The sequence below is a fragment of the Ranitomeya imitator genome, chromosome 2 (genome assembly GCF_032444005.1).
Source record: "Ranitomeya imitator isolate aRanImi1 chromosome 2, aRanImi1.pri, whole genome shotgun sequence".
In the NCBI taxonomy this organism is placed as follows: Eukaryota; Metazoa; Chordata; class Amphibia; order Anura; family Dendrobatidae; genus Ranitomeya; species Ranitomeya imitator.
This window is the reverse complement of record NC_091283.1, coordinates 413,195,662-413,215,567: the sequence shown is the minus strand read 5'-3', so window position 1 is coordinate 413,215,567 and position 19,906 is coordinate 413,195,662. Positions and strand designations below refer to the sequence as shown.

The following is a 19,906-nucleotide window of genomic DNA, read 5'->3' as shown; positions in this document are numbered from 1 at the left end:
AACATGCTGCGTAGGATCTCCGCCCTATATTCTTGTCCTAGTGCCCAGGTCAAGGTAAACGGCACATTATCGGAATTGTTCCCGATCAGGAATGGTGCAAGGCAGGGGTGCCCTCTCTCTCCCCTCTTATATAGTCTAACAATGGAGCATCTAGCTGTGGCCCTGAGAAACAACCCATCAATTAATGGTATAAAATTACGTTCTGAAGAACATAAGCTAGCGCTTTTTGCAGATGACATCCTGCTATACATTACATCCCCCTCTACGAGCCTACCAAATATCATTTCGGAGCTACATAAATTCGGCCACCTAAGTAACTTCAAAATGAATTCCCATAAATCCAAAATCCTAAACATTTCACTCCAACTCCCCTTGGTGGATCAATTAAGGAGGTCCTTTCCATTTAAATGGTGCTTTGATTCCCTTACTTATTTAGGTATTAAAATAACAAGCAAAACGTCTAAACTGTTTGAAACCAACCTAGCACCAACCCTACAAAAAACAAACTCAGACTTGGAGAAATGGCACAAGCTCCAATTGTCCTGGCTGGGTAGGATCAATGCAGTTAAGATGGACCTCCTGCCTCGCCTCTTATATTTTTTCCAAACAATCCCCCTATACCTACCAGCTTCCTTCTTTTCCCGCCTTAAACAAATAATTACTCGTTTTATTTGGTCTCATAATCGGGCACGTATTTCATATACAACATTAAGTAGATCTAAACTGACAGGTGGATTGGGTCTCCCGGATCTCGCGATTTATAGTTATGCATCAATAGGAACCTGTATCCTAGACCTTTATCACAGTAAAAACAACAAAAAGTGGGTAAACCTGGAAAACGATCTTAACGGATGTGACCCCCAAGTTGTTCTTTGGACAGGAGGCAGGGGGCTAGGATCGGGCACCTACATACCTTTCCTCACGCGAAACATATTGCTTCTCATTAAAAACCGGAACAAAGACCTTCAGATCACAACTCTCCCAGGCCCCTTAATTCCAATTTATGACAACTCTGCTTTTCCAGCAGGGCTGAATAGAGAGACATTTCTAAATAAGAGAAAAGACTCCAAACCCATCATCCATGATTACTTAAAAGAAACTGGGATGAAGTCCCTTCGGGAATTATTCCCGGAGGAAGAATCTCACTCTACCGATTGGTTCTTCTATGAACAACTAAAAAGTTATATCCACTCAATCTCTAAACAAGCCAATATCAGCAGGCCGCTAACTTCCTTTGAGATGCTTTGCATATCAGCAAATCCCCCAGATCATACTGTCTCGCTGCTATATAAAATTTTCCAAGAGGGGAGGGCTCCACTGCAGGGTTGGCCATTGTTTTTCTCGAAATGGGAGGACGATCTGGGAAGGCCCTTGTCATCTGAAGAAAGGGGAAAAATTCTTCTCTTCTCTTCCAGATCGTCATTATGCGCGGTATCACAGGAGAGGAGCTATAAGATTCTAGCAAGATGGTATAGATGCCCCGCCATGGTGCATGCGGTGTTCCCCACGACCCCTGACACTTGCTGGAGATGTTTAAAGGAAATAGGCTCTTACATGCATATCTGGTGGGATTGCCCCCCCGTAAAGGATCTGTGGTTGGCTGTCTTTGAACTTCATAATAAGTTGTCTATCACACAGATCCAACCTTCAGCAGGTCTAGCATTGCTGTCTCTATGCGACCTATCAATATCTAGGTTCAAGAGGGGTATCCTCAGACACTTTCTTACCGCAGTCAGAAATCTAATCCCTAGGTTTTGGAAACAAGAAAAATTTCCTACCCGTACAGAATTTGTGGCAGAACTTAATAGCATCTATAGAATGGAGCAGTTGATAAACCAGTCACCAGGTAATGTAGAGAAAACCTACAACATATGGGCCCCTTGGATCGCTCTTAGGGAAACTCCTGAACTGGATCTCTGGGTTTCCAGAACCCGACACACTATGTAGCTTATTGTCGTATGCCTTCGGGCTGTTTCTCGGCATGTATCCTGTCCGCTGGGCTACGGGGGTAGCCACACTCCTTCCCTGAATTCCTCACCCCCTCAATTACCCTTCTCTTCTTCTTCTTTCTACCCTCTTTTCTTCCCTCTATCTTACTTTCTATGTTTGTCCTCCTCATATCCAGTTTTGATTACACATATTATATTTTAAATATTTACAAAGGAATCTAAGAATTGTTACCAACTATCCCGGTAGTTCTTTAATGTTAATAATTCATAATTTCGGGATAGTCAAGAGCATTATTAATCAGAAAAGTATATCGCAAGAGATAAATGTAACTATGCTCTTCTTGTTTGACTTAAAATTATTGCCTATCATTGCACTGATTTATAAGTTTGTACGGTTTACCTTTATTCTTTACTGCTGTGACCAATAAAAATGATTTATACAAAAAAAAGAATATTCAGAACTGCAGCATCTGTAAAAGTCAGATCTATGAAAATCAAAAATTGATTACCCTATATTGGAAACATTGTAAAGAAAAAATTTGGTAATTTTTCGGTCACCGCACTTCCCTTTAAAAAATGCAATAAAAAAAGAAAATGTCTTAAAATGGTACCAACAAGAGCCCACTACAAAAAAAACAAGCCATGCCACACAGCTCCATCAACAAAACAAAAAGAAATACAAAATTTACAGCTCTCAGAAAATGGGAATGTTGGGGCTAATAAAATTGGTACTACCCCAACCATTGCTCATTTCTGTCCATGACGAGTGTTTTCTATGAATTGGACACAAGTCCCAGGTGATATACTGTACGTTGTCCGTTTCTTATGGATATTAGCACCTTCCCCAAGCCTCCTCCATACATAGCCTTTGGCAGGTTTACATGCAGAATATGTGCTCCTGTTGCGCTATTACTACTGGCAGCCTTGTTGCCTATGTCCTACTGAGTGTCGTTACATCCAAGACCCATTTTCCAGAACATCTTCCATGCAAATGATAGCCTGAAGGAAGAAAGTGGACCGGATAATCAAGAAAAAGCAGGACTGCCAGAAAGGATCATACATGTAAGAGAAGGATTAGTGAGAAATAATAATCAGGTGCTTCTCACAAAGTTAGAATATAATCAAAAAGTTAATTTATTTCAGTTCTTCAATACAAAAAGTGAAACTCATATATTATATAGAGTCATTACAAACAGAGTGATCTACTACAAGTGTTTATTTCTGTTAATGTTGATGATTATGGCTTACAGCCAATGAAAACCCAAAAGTCATTATCTCAATAAATTAGAATACTTTATAACACCAGCTTGAAAAATGATTTTAAAATCTGAAATGTTGGCCTACTGAATGTATGTTCAGTAAATACACTCAATACTTGGTCGGGGCTCCTTTTGCATCAATTACTGCATCAATGCGGCATGGCATGGAGGCGATCAGCCTGTGGCACTGCTGAGGTGTTATGGAAGCCCAGGTTGCTTTGATAGCAGCATTCATCTCGTCTGCATTGTTGGGTCTGGTGTCTCTCATCTTCCTCTTGACAATATCCCATAGATTATCTATAGGGTTAAGGTCAGGCGAGTTTGCTGCCAATCAAGCACAGTGATACTGTTGTGTGTAAACCAGGTATTGGTACTTTTGGCAGTGTGGACAGGCGCCAAGTCCTGCTGGAGAATGATATTTCCATCTCCAAGAAGCTTGTCGGCAGAGGAAATCATGAAGTGCTCTAAAATGTCTTGGTATACGGCTGCGCTGACTTTGGTCTTGATAAAACACAGTGGACCTACACTAGCAGATGACATGGCTCCCGAAACCATCACTGATTGTGGAAACTTCACACTAGACCTCAAGCAGCTTGAACTGTGGCCTCTCCACTCTTCCTCCAGAGTCTGGGACCTTGATTTCCAAATGAAATGCAAAATGTACTTTCATCTGAAAATAATACCTTGGACCAGTGAGCAACAGTCCAGTTCTTTTTCTCCTTGTTCCAGGTAAGACGCTTATGGCGTTGTCTATTGGACATGAGTGGCTTGACACAAGGAATGCGACACTGTGTGAGCAGCCAGCTTCTTTAGCAATGACCTTTTGTGGCTTACCCTCCTTGTGGAGTGTGTCAATGACTGCCTTCTGGACATCTGTCAACTTAGCAGTCTTCCCCATGATTGTGGAGCCTACTGAAACAGACTAAGTGACTTTTTTAAAGGCTTAGGAATCCTTTGCAGGTGTTTTTTGTTAATTATTATTATTTACTGAGAAAATGACTTTTGTGTCTTTATTTGCTGTAAGCCATAATCATCAACATTAACAGAAATAAACACTTGAAATAGATCACTTTGTAATTCCTCTGTATAATATATGAGTTTCACTTTTTGTATTGAACAACTGAAATAAATTAACTTTTTGATGATATTCTAATTTTGTGAGAAGCACCAGTATATACTCCTCAACATTGCAATTCCAACAGCAAGAAGAAAAAGACTTGGCATTATGGAACTCACAGGATGGATAGACATGTTACTGACCTGAAAATGATGTAGTATGGGAACAAAAATGTCAAAACTTCTGGATTCATTCAGTCTAGAGTATGAGCGTCGTGAGCAGAAATCCCTGCATTTACAGCCTCGGTTGCTATCAGTGGTATATGTTCTGCCACTCTGATTTCACTTGAGCAAATCATCAAGATCTGTTGCTGGCAGCTCCCTATGCAATTGCCGACCGGTGACGTTCCAGATGTGCTCAATGGGAAACAAGTCCAGAGACCCTCCAGGCCATGGTAAAACGTTTAGGCCACACAGGCTGCTCACAGTCAACAGCTTCAAGTTGTCATGTTGAAAAAATGGTCCTGAGAAACATTGGAGAAATGGTCGCACCACTAGTTCCACGATTGATTTATTCTGTACTTCAAGGGAAACTAGACATCACATTCAAAATCTATGGAATCAAACTGTGTCTGCACAAAGTATCAGAAGCATGCATGACCTTAGGTTACGAGTCAGACATCCAGCTATAGGTGCTCCATTCACCTCATGCCACCGCTCTCAAAGGCTGTCATGATGCAGAGCAAGGCAACAGTGGAGGCTGGAATGGAGGTCTGTCCTCTTCAGTGTTGAGTCCTGCTTTTGTTTTGGATGCAGTGATATTCAGAAATCTGGAGTCTACGTAGGCAACGCCACTCCATGAAGAGACCTTTACGAGGGAACGTCACATGGGTCCTGATCCTGGAATTATAGTATTTGGTGGCATTATGTATGGTAGCTAGACCCCTCTATTCTTCATTCCAGGTCCACCAACAGCACGATGTTACACTGATTTGGTGGTAGAACCAGTGGTGCGGACATTTCTCCAAAGTGTCCTAAGAGCCATTTTTCAACACAACACGAGGCCGCATGTTGTTCGTGCTATTGTGAGCAACATGTGTGGCTTAAGCGTTCTAAAATGGCCAATAGGTTCTCTGGACTTGTCTCCCATCTAGCATATATGTCATTGGTTGGCAATTGCGCAGGGAGCTGCCAGTAGAGGATTTTGATGATTTGCCCAAGTGCATTAAGTGTGGCAGAACCTTCCGCAGACAACCATTAATAACCTCATTATTAACAGCTGAGATTTCTGCATGTGGCACTCACACTCCAGACTGAATAAATCTAGATATTTTGAATTTTTTGTTTCCATTTTTTCACCATTTGTATATCAGTAACATGTCTCCATCCTATAATTTCCCTAACTCCATGACTCTTCCTTATTAGTGTTGCAATTTCAATGTTGGGTCATATATATACATACAGTACATTGACTATTACTGGAAAATAATTTCCCGTTTTCTTGTATTGCACTCTAAGTGTCACAACCATCTTTCCCTGCAGATACTGTCTCTCTGGCCTGCCTGTAGACTACCAGTATAGAAACCTCTCCAATCCAGACACCACCAGCCTGCTCCTGGAGGACCTCATTATCTGGACCAATTATGAGATTGAGGTTGCAGCTTTTAATAGCGCTGGACTGGGAGTATTTAGCGCAAAAGTGACTGAATGGACCCTGCAGGGAGGTGAGATGACCAGGACCATAGTGTGACTTATTGACATTATGTAATGTAACATTATGCAATGGGGAAAGGTGAGAGATTGTGATTAAATGCCCCCAGACCTGAATTTTCCCACTGTAATTATCCATGAATATGGGATTGTAATACCGAGACATATTAGATCTGCTTCACTATGGAGAACATGTATAATAAGTAATGGTAGAAGGCGCTAGTTGTCGGACTATTCTGAACCTTAGGACTTATATATTTGCATGTTAATTAATATATATATATATGTATAATGTTTATTTTTTTAGTGCCAACTGTGGCCCCTGGAAATGTAAAGGCAGAAGCTTTTAATTCCACTGCAATCCGTTATACCTGGAGCCCACCAAGTCCGCAATTTGTCAATGGTATCAACCAAGGGTATAAGGTATGATGTTCATACACGGGCCCATTCCTCTTTGTTTTTATTTTTTGTTTTTATTCAATATTTGCATTTTTTTAAGTCACCTTTCTTTTATTGTCTTTTTTTTTGTACCAAATTCTTGAAAATGGCACACGTAGTTCTGATTCATGAATATTGCGCAAAATTAAAAGAGCCCTTTATTTTGTTGTTAAACATTTTTATTACTTTTTGGCACATGTTCAACAATTTGTGAGATGATATACAGCAGTTCAAAGCAGTGTAACTGTGAATCCAACCATGGGGTAAGTTAAAATACTTAGTACAAAGCAGCAGTAGCATTACAGAAGGACAAAGCAGTGTAACTGTTAATCCAGCTATGTGGTAAAATAACACAAATAACAGCAATACTGAGCAGTGTAGCTGTGAATCCAGTGCTTGGTTGAAATGAGATAAAACACTTGCTAATTTGTGTGTGGCTGTGCCTTTCTCTATCATTCTGCTCCTCCATTCCCCATAGACGTGAATAGGCAATTGTACTGTAATCTGATTCATCAGTAATCTGACAGTCTTTGTTATTAAAACATTTTTCTAAATAAATGATACGATCCGGAGCTAGTCGAGAGGTATGAGAAATGGCTCATAAGTGGAGAAAGAAGCACATTTCTCTGATAAGATGTATTACAAAGTTTTTTATATTCATTTGTTCTACTGATTTATGCAAAGTTTGTTGAGACGACTGTGACCATTTATGTTGGTGGCAATCATTTCATTTACTTTCATACCCACAGCTTCCATTTATACTGGTGTACGTGCGGCACACATACAGTGTACATCGATCAGCTCTATGCATTTCCCATCTGTGCATTTGATGTATTATTCACCCGCGGTAAATGGGTAATGTTCTCACATTGTGCCCTGCGTTGTGTCGCACAGAAAGCTGACAGTTCGGGTCTCACATTATACTGACTGTAGGTACGGTACATAAATTGTACAACGCGTAATACCGTAACGGGTTCATGCGACTCGTCAATCCAAATGGGATAAAGCCGAACGTCTTCCTATCAGCCGCTCATTATTCGCTTGTATCTCAATCTGGATTGCAAACACTTCTATTATTGTCGCACTGCCATAGCTGCGCTACTCGAGACTATCTATAGATATTTCTATGAATGGAAATAATGCATGCCACATTCCTGGATCTATTCATCTGTCCATCCATCCACCCACCAGTAATGCTGGACCTTATCATTAGTCCACCTGTCATATTGGTAGTCCAGTCTGCTCTTATGGAGCCATGGATTTGGGGCTTTGGCTTCAAACCAGGTCAACATGAAGACGTTCGCATGACAATTAGGGAGACGGAAAAAAATAAAGTGGATTTACAAGAGAATCCATGACAGATCCTTGGATTTCTGCCAGTTTGATATGTCACCGATCGGCGCGGAGTTAAGCACCATCGGGCCATGTTCTCATGTAGCGTAACTGCTGCTTCTTTTTCTGCTGCATTGATCAGATTCATGAAAGTTTATCTGATTTCATGAAAACCACTCACCGTGCCTGTAAAGACGTTGTGGATCTTTGCGTATTTACTGTACTCTTTTTCCCTAAGAGCTTCTATGGGGAAAACAAAAAATAAGTAGAAAATGACACTATGTGAGAACACAAGTCTTAAAGGGGTTGTCCAGTGAAAAAGATGTATCACCTGCCTGTAGGATGGGCGATAGCCTCCTGATCTAAGGAGACCCCCTGGGACCTGCATCGATCGGCAGAACAAGGAATTTTTATCCATGATGGGACTTTTATGTCCGAACCGTCGCTTCATTCATTCTCTATGGGGTTGCCAAAAAAAGTCTCCAATTAGCCACTCCAGAAAGACAGGTTCACACGTATATGGGGTCCGGGTCTGTCACGTTTTTGTGCACAGCTGAAAAACAAATGAACGGAGGCCAAAATGTCTGCCTTGTAATTGTGAAGGGCTGTATCGGGGGCTTTGCTAGGGTTTGCGTCGGAATCCTATTTTTGGAGTATTCCGACAGAAGTCACGAAGCAGAGAGGTTTCCTGTACATACCGCGGAGATGCTTCGGCAACAGACTGAGCCCCGGCATCTAGGCGGACATTCAGGTCCAGGAAGTGAGAATGATAATAATCTCCCGGAAGAGACAGACGGGATCTACTAACCATAAAGACCACTGCGTGTGACAGATGTGGGGGCGCTCTGTGCACAGCGCCGGATCCGTCTATACATATATCCCCGGCTACACTCCTACACAACACCGGGCTCGTTTCTGCTGTGATACATATACATACTTCCCTAGACTCCACTTACTTTTTGGTGCCAATTAATTTCTATATTCATTTAACAAAGAATTATTGTTATTCAATACAAGGAGGGACGAGACGGCCTAATGGCCCCCTGATTACATCCCACTGCAATTAATCAGCATTTACATTAATTAAACTCATTTACATGAGTCCTTTACAATGCAGAGTCTGCATGTAATTGGCCGAGGACTCGATGCCGATGAAGATATTTAACATCCATATTAAATTGTAATTAGTATTTCTGATTAGGAAATTCCATTCTAAAAATCAGCGACTAATTAGCTGCTCTTGGCCTGTTTCTGGCCTGGCAGTTATATAGCGTTATGCCTCTCGTAAATCAGGAGATAACCAGCAGAAAACTCCTGGCTGTTTATATCCCATTAAGAGATCAGAGGATAAGAGGAATGTTCCCAAGTCCATGAAGATGTAACTTACCCATAGACATTAGATGGGGGCCAGGGATGTATACACGGAAGCCAAAAAATACCCAGTGAAGATTCCTGATATTTTCTATCATTATATAGCGCCACCTGGTGATCACAGTGTATAGCAATGTGCACATCCTCATGAGCGGAGTGCTGGTGGACACACATGCTCAGTCATTTTCCCCATAACATAGTCCGTACAAAGCAATTCTCTGTTCATTGCTGCAAAACAGCCAATAGAAATGGCTTTCTTGAATGTTTGTTAGAAAAGGAGCAAATCCCTCTTTAGTAACTCAATAGTAAAAGATTGCAAGAAAAGTAAGAATAAATTGTATTGTCAGCTGCCAGAGGTTGAAGGTGACCGATTATGAGCAAAGCCAGACCCAAGGAGCAGAAGAGCCAATAGACATAGCTTTCCACCCTTCTTGCCAGGGAAGGAGTGGAGCCTCTGGTGTAACATGGCCATATTGCTAAAAAAAAATCACAATAAAAAGGGACTATATTGTGAGCTACCAGAAGGTGATGGAGAATGATTATGAGCAAAACCAATCCCTAGGAGCAGAGCAGCCAAAAGAAATAGCTTTCCACACTGCTTTAAGGGGAATGAGTGCAGCCTTTGGTGTAACATTGCCATATACCTAACAAAAAAAACACAATAAAAAAGGGACTATATTGTGAGCTACTAGAAGGTGATGGAGAATGATTATGAGCAAAGCCAGCCTCTAGCAGCACAGTAACCAATAAAAATAACTTTCCACCCTGTTTGTCAGGGAAGAAGCGGAGCCTTTGTATTAACATGGCCATATTGCTGGAAAACAGCAATAAAAAGGGGACTATATTGTCAGCTGCCAGAAGGTGAAGGAGAGTGATAATGAGTGAAGCAAGCCCTCATGAGCAGATCAGCCAACCAGCAGCTTGTCAGGGAAGGAGTGGAGCCTCTGTAGTATAGTGGAAAATAATTCCGTCCACTAGCAGCATTTTAGGACTTTTGGTATAAAAATGATTCAGTATAGCTTCAGTGTAGCTCTAATTATTGTGTAATAGAAAATTCTACAACTTTCTTATGAATTTCTCACCATTTTCAAGATCTTGTTGGGAACATTGTTGTTTTCATTTAGAATGGAAAGCACTATAGACCTGATACTTCACCCAGCTGAGGGTTTGTTACAGTAGTATCCAGTCTCCACAATCCTCCATGGCAACAAAACATCCGGTGAAGCAATTTGCGAGAGGGATGTGGTTTGTGTAAGTTTGCATAGGAGATGGGCTGATATGGGGGCAGGGATTAAAAGTTTTGATTTTGGTAATTTAAAGTGGACCTGTCACTTTCCACAAAGATGTATTTTTATCTACGTGGTGTAAATGTCGCTGTTCTCCTGAATCCGGCGTTGTTTTTCTTTTGTTCCTATACCTCTCCTTTCCTGAGATATGGCCCCCTCTTTCCTTCACATAAATCTATTCTCTCTAACAACTGGGCGTGGTCCTCAAGAACACACCCACTAGGAGAGTTTGATGACCTCGCCCATTTGGCTAGCAAGACTAGATTTATATACAGAGAAGAGGAGGCCATATCTCAGGAACGGAGAGGAGTAGGAACAAAAGAAAAACAACGCCGGATTCAGGAGAACAGCGACATTTATACTGGATTAGAAAAATTACATATTTATGGCAAGTGACAGCTCCTTTTTAAATTATGTTTTTATCACTCCGGACCCTAGACTGATAACACTGTAACAAGCTATGACAAGCAACATGTGCTGATGATACATTGCCATGACTGGATGCCAATGCTGCAGGCCATCAGCTGTGAGTGGATGTGTATGGGAATATTTCTATTCACAAATGACAATATCTGTTGGAAGGTGGCCAAATATACGGTTTGTGCATGTACGTCATATGCGTTACTGGGTAATAGACCACATGATCCGGAAATCATGTTGTACTCATGTTTTCAGCAAATATTATCCCTCGATCCCGGGAAAATGTCCCAAGTGAAGCTTAAACCGTGGAGAAACACTATACTACTCAGGAGCCTTATATATAACACAGATATGAACTGCACTTGCTGCAATAAACCCTGCACTGTATACAGGACCCAGGAGCCTTTCTGTAATTGCACAATTTATGTAGTGCAAGTCCATTTCATTACCCTGCAGCCCTGGCGGCCATTCCTTGTTACAGCACTGACATCTAGTGGTCGTTGGGGGAAGTGTGGGCCTCCTGCCAAACTTACTCAGTTGTCCTTGTAATGTAATAATAAGATTCAACAATCCGCCTAATGCAGCTAATCTGTTACTGTGAGTCAGAGAGAGCAGCCGAGCCTGCAGAACGCACATCTCCGATAAACCGCTGTCTGGGATGGGAACATTTAACAGATCTTATTAATACAGTCCAAAAAGCACTGCATTATATAAGGAAAAATGCAACAGTAAGGAGATTCTGGGTGCAGCAGTGGCCACGGCGGATGGACTGCAATCTCTGAATATAGGCTATGAGTCGCGTTTAATGTCCTGTAACTGCTGGAGAGATTATTTGGTGTTGTACAAAGGGTTAAATATAATGGAGGGATGGAGTGGGGTCCATGTACATTGCTCTTAGTACCTGTCTGTAGAGTAGTCTGCGCACTAAGATCACATCCCATTTTATAGTTTTGATTTTTTTTTTTTCTATACCCTCCCTGACTACGTTTGCAAATGAGCAAATGGGTACGTGTGTGCTGTACTTATGATGTGTTATACAAGGCCCTTGTCTCACCCTCACATTGTACCGCAGCGCCCCGCCTACTAATATCAATGACAGCCACAGTGCCGTGCCTCCTAATATCAGTGACAGCCACAGCGCCCCGCCTCCCAATATCAGTGACAGCCACAGCGCTCTGTCTCCCAATATCAGTGACAGCCACAGTGCCCCGCCTCCTAATGTCAGTGACAGCCACAGCGCCCCACCTCCTAATATCAGTGACAGCCACTGTGCCCCACCTCCCAATATCACTGACAGCCACAGTGTCCCGCCTCCCAATATCAGTGACAGCCACAGTGCCCCGCCTCCCAATATCAGTGACTGCCACAGTACCCCGCCTCCTAATATCAGTGACAGCCACAGTGCCCCGCCTCCTAATATCAGTTACAGCCACAGTTCCCCGCCTCCTAATATCAGTGACAGCCACAGCGCCCCGCCTCCTAATATCAGTTACAGCCACAGCGCCCCGCCCCTTTTATCAGTGACAGCTGCAGTTCCCCGCCCCTATTATCAGTGACAGCTGCAGTGCCCCGCCCCTATTATCAGTGACAGCCACAGTGCCCCGCCCCTAGAATCTATGACAGCCACAGTGCCCCACCCCTATCAGTGACAGCTGCAGTGCCCCGCCCCTATTATCAGTGACAGCCACAATGCCCCGCCCCTAGTATCTGTGACAGCCACAGTGCCCCGCTCCTATTATCAGTGACAGCCACAGTGCCCTGCCCCTATTAATGACAGCTGCAGTGCCCGCCCCTATTATCAGTGACAGCCACAGTGCCCTGCCCCTATTACCAGTGACAGCCACAGTGCCTCGCCCCTATTATCAGTGACAGCCACAGTGCCCCGCCCCTATTATCAGTGACAGCCACAGTGCCTCGCCCCTATTATCAGTGACAGCTGCAGTGCCCCGCCCCTATTATCAGTGACAGCCACAGTGCCCCACCCCTATTATTAGTGACAGCCAAAGTGCCCCGCCCCTATTATCAGTTACAGCCACAGTGCCCCGCCCCTATTATCAGTGACAGCCACAGTGCCCTGCCCCTATTACCAGTGACAGCCACAGTGCCTCGCCCCTATTATCAGTGACAGCCACAGTGCCCCGCCCCTACTATCAGTGACAGACACAGTGCCCCGCCCCTATTATCAGTGACAGCTGCAGTGCCCCGCCCCTATTATCAGTGACAGCCACAGTGCCCCGCCCCTATTATCAGTGACAGCCACAGTGCCCCGCCCCTATTATCAGTGACAGCTGCAGTGCCCCACCCCTATTATCAGTGACAGCCACAGTGCCCCGCCCCTATTATCAGTGACAGCTGCAGTGCCCCACCCCTATTATCAGTGACAGCCACAGTGCCCCGCCCCTATTATCAGTGACAGACATAGTGCCCCGTCCATTATCAGTAACTACCGCAGTGCCCCGCCCCTATTATCAGTGACAGCCACAGTGCCCCGCCCCTATTATCAGTGACAGCCACAGTGCCCCGCCCCTATTATCAGTGACAGCTGCAGTGCTCCACCCCTATTATCAGTGACAGCCACAGTGCCCCGCCCCTATTATCAGTGACAGCCACAGTGCCCTGCCCCTATTATCAGTGACAGCTGCAGTGCCCGCCCCTATTATCAGTGACAGCCACAGTGTCCTGCCCCTATTATCAGTGACAGCCACAGTGTCCTGCCCCTATTATCAGTGACAGCCGCAGTGCCCCGCCCCTATTATCAGTGACAGACATAGTGCCCCGTCCCTATTATCAGTAACTACCGCAGTGCCCCGCCCCTATTATCAGTGACAGCCACAGTGTCCTGCCCCTATTATCAGTGACAGCCGCAGTGCCCTGCCCCTATTATCAGTGACAGCCGCAGTGCCCTGCCCCTATTATCAGTGCCAGCTGCAGTGCCCCACCCCTATTATCAGTGACAGCCACAGTGCCCTGCCCCTATTATCAGTGACAGCTGCAGTGCCCCGCCCCTATTATCAGTGACAGCCACAGTGCCCCGCCCCTATTATCAGTGACAGCCACAGTGCCCTGCCCCTATTATCAGTGACAGCTGCAGTGCCCCGCCCCTATTATCAGTGACAGCCACAGTGTCCTGCCCCTATTATCAGTGACAGCCGCAGTGCCCTGCCCCTATTATCAGTGACAACCACAGTGTCCTGCCCCTATCAGTGACAGCTGCAGTGCCCCACCCCTATTATCAGTGACAGCCACAGTGCCCCGCCCCTATTATCAGTGACAGCTGCAGTGCCCGCCCCTATTATCAGTGACAGCCACAGTGTCCTGCCCCTATTATCAGTGACAGCCACAGTGTCCTGCCCCTATTATCAGTGACAGCCGCAGTGCCCCGCCCCTATTATCAGTGACAGACATAGTGCCCCGTCCATTATCAGTAACTACCGCAGTGCCCCGCCCCTATTATCAGTGACAGCCACAGTGCCCCGCCCCTATTATCAGTGACAGCCACAGTGCCCCGCCCCTATTATCAGTGACAGCTGCAGTGCCCCACCCCTATTATCAGTGACAGCCACAGTGCCCCGCCCCTATTATCAGTGACAGCTGCAGTGCCCCACCCCTATTATCAGTGACAGCCACAGTGTCCTGCCCCTATTATCAGTGACAGCCACAGTGTCCTGCCCCTATTATCAGTGACAGCCGCAGTGCCCCGCCCCTATTATCAGTGACAGACATAGTGCCCCGTCCCTATTATCAGTAACTACCGCAGTGCCCCGCCCCTATTATCAGTGACAGCCACAGTGCCCCGCCCCTATTATCAGTGACAGCCACAGTGCCCCGCCCCTATTATCAGTGACAGCTGCAGTGCCCCGTCCCTATTATCAGTGACAGCTGCAGTGCCCCACCCCTATTATCAGTGACAGCCACAGTGCCCCGCCCCTATTATCAGTGACAGCTGCAGTGCCCCACCCCTATTATCAGTGACAGCCACAGTGCCCCGCCCCTATTATCAGTGACAGCCACAGTGCCCTGCCCCTATTATCAGTGACAGCTGCAGTGCCCCGCCCCTATTATCAGTGACAGCCACAGTGTCCTGCCCCTATTATCAGTGACAGCCGCAGTGCCCTGCCCCTATTATCAGTGACAGCCGCAGTGCCCTGCCCCTATTATCAGTGACAGCTGCAGTGCCCCACCCCTATTATCAGTGACAGCCACAGTGCCCTGCCCCTATTATCAGTGACAGCTGCAGTGCCCCGCCCCTATTATCAGTGACAGCCACAGTGCCCCGCCCCTATTATCAGTGACAGCCACAGTGCCCTGCCCCTATTATCAGTGACAGCTGCAGTGCCCCGCCCCTATTATCAGTGACAGCCACAGTGTCCTGCCCCTATTATCAGTGACAGCCGCAGTGCCCTGCCCCTATTATCAGTGACAACCACAGTGTCCTGCCCCTATTATCAGTGACAGCTGCAGTGCCCCACCCCTATTATCAGTGACAGCCACAGTGCCCCGCCCCTATTATCAGTGGCAGCCACAGTGCCCCGCCCCTATTATCAGTGACAGCCACAGTGCCCTGCCCCTATTATCAGTGACAGCTGCAGTGCCCCGCCCCTATTATCAGTGACAGCCACAGTGTCCTGCCCCTATTATCAGTGACAGCCGCAGTGCCCCGCCCCTATTATCAGTGACAGCCACAGTGTCCTGCCCCTATTATCAGTGACAGCCGCAGTGCCCCGCCCCTATTATCAGTGACAGCCACAGTGTCCTGCCCCTATTATCAGTGACAGCTGCAGTGCCCCGCCCCTATTATCAGTGACAGCCACAGTGTCCTGCCCCTATTATCAGTGACAGCTGCAGTGCCCCACCCCTATTATCAGTGACAGCCACAGTGTCCTGCCCCTATTATCAGTGACAGCTGCAGTGCCCCACCCCTATTATCAGTGACAGCCACAGTGCCCCGCCCCTATTATTAGTGACAGCCACAGTGCCCTGCCCCTATTATCAGTGACAGCTGCAGTGCCCACCCCTATTATCAGTGACAGCCACAGTGTCCTGCCCCTATTATCAGTGACAGCCGCAGTGCCCCGCCCCTATTATCAGTGACAGCCACAGGGCTTCACTTGGTCATTGAGTTTATTCATGTACATACTATAAAAATAAGAGGAGCCATCGGGATGCGGCAATGTTTAGTGGATCATAAAAGCAACTGCCACAACTGGCACTTTAAGAGTTAAGTCAGGCTACTCTGGGGTCATGTAGGGAGAGGGCTGGGAAGCTGCTGCTGAATATTGCATTATGGGTAATAGAAAGAAGCAGCCGCAGCTGGAGAACAGGGCTGAATGTATAAGGAGGAGAGGAGACTATGGCATTGTGCTCTTAAGTGGCCGGCGAGGTAAGATGTTCTGTGGAAGAGATAGAAGATGTCTGCCCAGACCGGCTCGTGGACTCCTCCAGAGGAGTCTTGGTATAACCAAAGAGCAGTAAGACGAGCTTCTACGGCGCGGATAATGGGCCTCGGCAGAAGCCCCCTAATGTGCAGGGCGGAGGAGTCTGTGGATATGTTCCGGATCCGACTGCAAAATAAAACATTACATTATTTAAATATTATCTTTATGGCAATCTGGAATAAATTATTTTTTTGAAAATAAATTAGTGATTTTTTTTTAATGTGTAAATTGTATTGTGCTGCAGGGAAATATTAGGGTGCTAGTGAGCCCATGCACCAGTAATGGAGATAGTTGAAGTGATCTGCACAAATCGTGTTAATCGGCGCCGGTCTCTTAGTAAATGTTATTGCTATGTGCCAAAATTTTCACAAATTTCAGGCATTGTGTTTAATAAATTTAAAAAAACCCCATGGGCCGATTCATTATTTGCGGGGAGTTTGTTAAGTCACATTTCTTTTTATGTTTTTTCCAAATTCTTTAAAATGGCAGACTTGATCGATGAATTTTGTGCAAAATCAAAAAACGTGTTTTTTTTAAAATTTGTTTTCATTACCCTTGTCTTAAATTTTCTGATTAATAACCAAACTATTTTGCAAACATAAAATCATTCCGGTGGGAGACATTGGCGACAAATTTTGCTACTTTTCGATAAATCACAAATGATGAATCGCGTGAAATCAATTGGACACTATAAACTTTGCCCATGTGTATAAAATAGATATAAAAAAAGGCACAAATGGTAAGAAAATGTGGCGCAAAAAAAAAAGCACAAAAAATCAACAAAAAACAGGTACAAATTCAATAATGAATGGCGCCCCCTATCTCTTTGGAGACCTCAGCCATTTTCCTTGTTTCCTTGTAAATTTGTCGCACTTCATTTCTGACATTTTTGGCACAGATTTACGGAGCGGAGCAAGAGAAATCAGTGATTTAAAGGGTTATTCCCATCAAGGGACACCATCAATGTTTGATTGGGGGGTGTCTGACCTCTGGGACCACTACTAATTGTGAGAATGACGAGGGCACAGAGCTGGAGAATGGGGTTACATCAGCGCTGCCCCTTCATTTTCAGGATAGGTGGGGGTCCCAAAGGTTGCACCCCCCGATCCTAGCCATATGCCAAGCACAGATAATACATATATCACATTTCTGTGTATATATAGGAGGTCACATAACCGTTTTCTTCTGCAGCTGATGGCCTGGGACCCGGCTAAAGAGGACGATATAGTCTTGGTTACAGTCAGACCCAACTTCCAGGACAGCACTCACGTAGGCTTCATCACTGGCTTACAGAAGTATCACAGCTACCTGACCTCCATCCTGTGCTTCACCACTCCAGGAGACGGACCCCGCAGCCCCCCGCAGCTCGTCTGGACACAGGAGGATGGTATGGAAGAGATGCAATAGCCCTGCAATATGTGCCTGCACAATGAAGGTGTAGAGCAGCAGCGTATCCACTTTTTAAGGGGTTGTCCACCTATTTTTTTTTTCTTATACCTCTATTAGTATAAATAATTTCGGTTTCAATAAAATATTTTGCACCTTTTGACTTTTACAAAGTCTTTCTTTACTTGCCCATACAACATTGATGTGGCCTGTGGTCATAAATCAGCTGAGAGAAGGTAAAAAAAAAGACAGATAAAGGGAATCTGTTGGCAGTTTTTTCTATGTAATAAAAAAGCAGCATGAAGTAGGTTCAGAGACCCTGATTCCAGCCATGTGTCACTTATTAGTCTGTGTGTTTTAGTTTTAATGCAATCAGTGTTTTATCAGCAGGAGATTAACACTGCAGAACTAGCGCAGCATTCCAGCTAATCTGTGTAACCACGCCCCCATCACTGATTGGCAGCTTGCTGATAATGTACACAGTAAGCTGCCAATCAGAGGTGTGGGCGGGGTTGAACACGGCTCAGCATTTGAGCTATGCTAGATCTAAAGCAGAGACAACAGGGATTCTATCAAAACTGCACCAAGCAGCCCAGCAAGCGATACATCACTGGAATCAAGCTTTCTGTTCCTTCATCGTGCTGCTCTCAGATTACAAAGCAAAAACTTGCTGACTGATTCGCTATATAAGAGTTGAAAACTCCCATTGGAGTATCAGAATCAGCTCACTGACAGACTCTAGGTTAACCCATTCTGCAGCCAGCAATAGACAGTGCCACCCAGCATTCATAGAAGGCAAATGGTACAACATTTTTAATAAAACCTAATAATAAAAATTATTTTTAGTCAAAAATACTTGCATTTAAGTAAGAGAAAAATGTCCCAAAAGGTGGATAACCACTTTAAATTCAAGAAGAAAGGGAGATAGTTCCAAATCCAGCTGTTATATGAATTATTACAGGCAATGCACCCTGGGAGGTCTGCAAATGGGCTTACCTCCAAAAGGAGAAAAAAAAAATTGCCTCTCTAGTGCCATTTATAGGTAGGTACCTTGCAAGTCAGAAGTGCTTACAAGCCAAAATTACCAGTCTGGATGATTGGTCAAATTATGATTATTGTGAGGGATCAGTCAGGTGATGGTTGATATTGTATAGGAGATGCAGGAAAATCACTGGATTACCCCAAAACACAACTGTCTGGTCTGTACTCACCACCCGTCTTTTGTATTATTCTAGTACCTGGACCTGTGCGCAGTCTCGGCTTTGATGATATCCTGGATACATCCTTAAGAGTGACCTGGCAAGACCCTACGGAGAAGAATGGGGTCCTCACTGGTAGGTTCTTAGCAGAGTCTTCAGAGCAGAGCCACAAGGCTGATGGATGTGCCCATACTTACATGATGCAGCCCATGTAATAAACGTGTCCTTTTTTGTTATTATAGCATCACTACAGTGGCTCAGTAGTTAGCACTGTATGGTGGCACAGTGGTTAGCACTGTATGGTGGCACAGTGGTTAGCACTGTATGGTGGCTCAGTGGTTAGCACTGTATGGTGGCACAGTGGTTAGCACTGTATGGTGGCTCAGTGGTTAGCACTGTATCGTGTCTCAGTGGTTAGCACTGTATGGTGGCTCAGTAGTTAGTGCTGTGTGGTAGCTCAGTGGTTAGCACTGTATGGTGGCTCAGTGGTTAGCACAGTATGGTGGCTCAGTAGTTAGTGCTGTGTGGTGGCTCAGTGGTTAGCACTGTATGGTGGCTCAGTGGTTAGCACTGTATGGTGGCTCAGTGGTTAGCACTGTATGGTGTTTCAGTAGTTAGCACTGTATGGTGGCTCACTAGTTAGCACTGTGTGGTGGCTCAGTGGTTAGCACTGTATGGTGGCTCAGTGGTTAGCACTGTATGGTGGCTCACTAGTTAGCACTGTGTGGTGGCTCAGTGGTTAGCACTGTATGGTGGCTCAGTGGTTAGCACTGTATCGTGTCTCAGTAGTTAGCACTGTATGGTGGCACAGTGGTTAGCACTGTATGGTGGCACAGTGGTTAGCACTGTATGGTGGCTCAGTGGTTAGCACTGTATGGTGGCACAGTGGTTAGCACTGTATGGTGGCTCAGTAGTTAGTGCTGTGTGGTAGCTCAGTGGTTAGCACTGTATGGTGGCTCAGTGGTTAGCACAGTATGGTGGCTCAGTAGTTAGTGCTGTGTGGTGGCTCAGTGGTTAGCACTGTATGGTGGCTCAGTGGTTAGCACTGTATGGTGTCTCAGTGGT

General features: G+C 45.0%; 1 protein-coding gene across 1 annotated transcript in view; it reads left to right on the top strand.

The window, feature by feature from the left end:
• Positions 1 to 19,906, top strand: part of SDK2 (sidekick cell adhesion molecule 2) — an 839,306-nt gene that overhangs the window by 753,796 nt on the left and 65,604 nt on the right. Inside the window, exons 17-20 of the mRNA XM_069750729.1 lie at positions 5,807 to 5,988; positions 6,282 to 6,397; positions 17,448 to 17,643; positions 18,878 to 18,976. Of these exons, the coding sequence (XP_069606830.1) occupies positions 5,807 to 5,988; positions 6,282 to 6,397; positions 17,448 to 17,643; positions 18,878 to 18,976 (593 nt within the window). The remainder of the gene's footprint in view (positions 1 to 5,806; positions 5,989 to 6,281; positions 6,398 to 17,447; positions 17,644 to 18,877; positions 18,977 to 19,906) is intronic.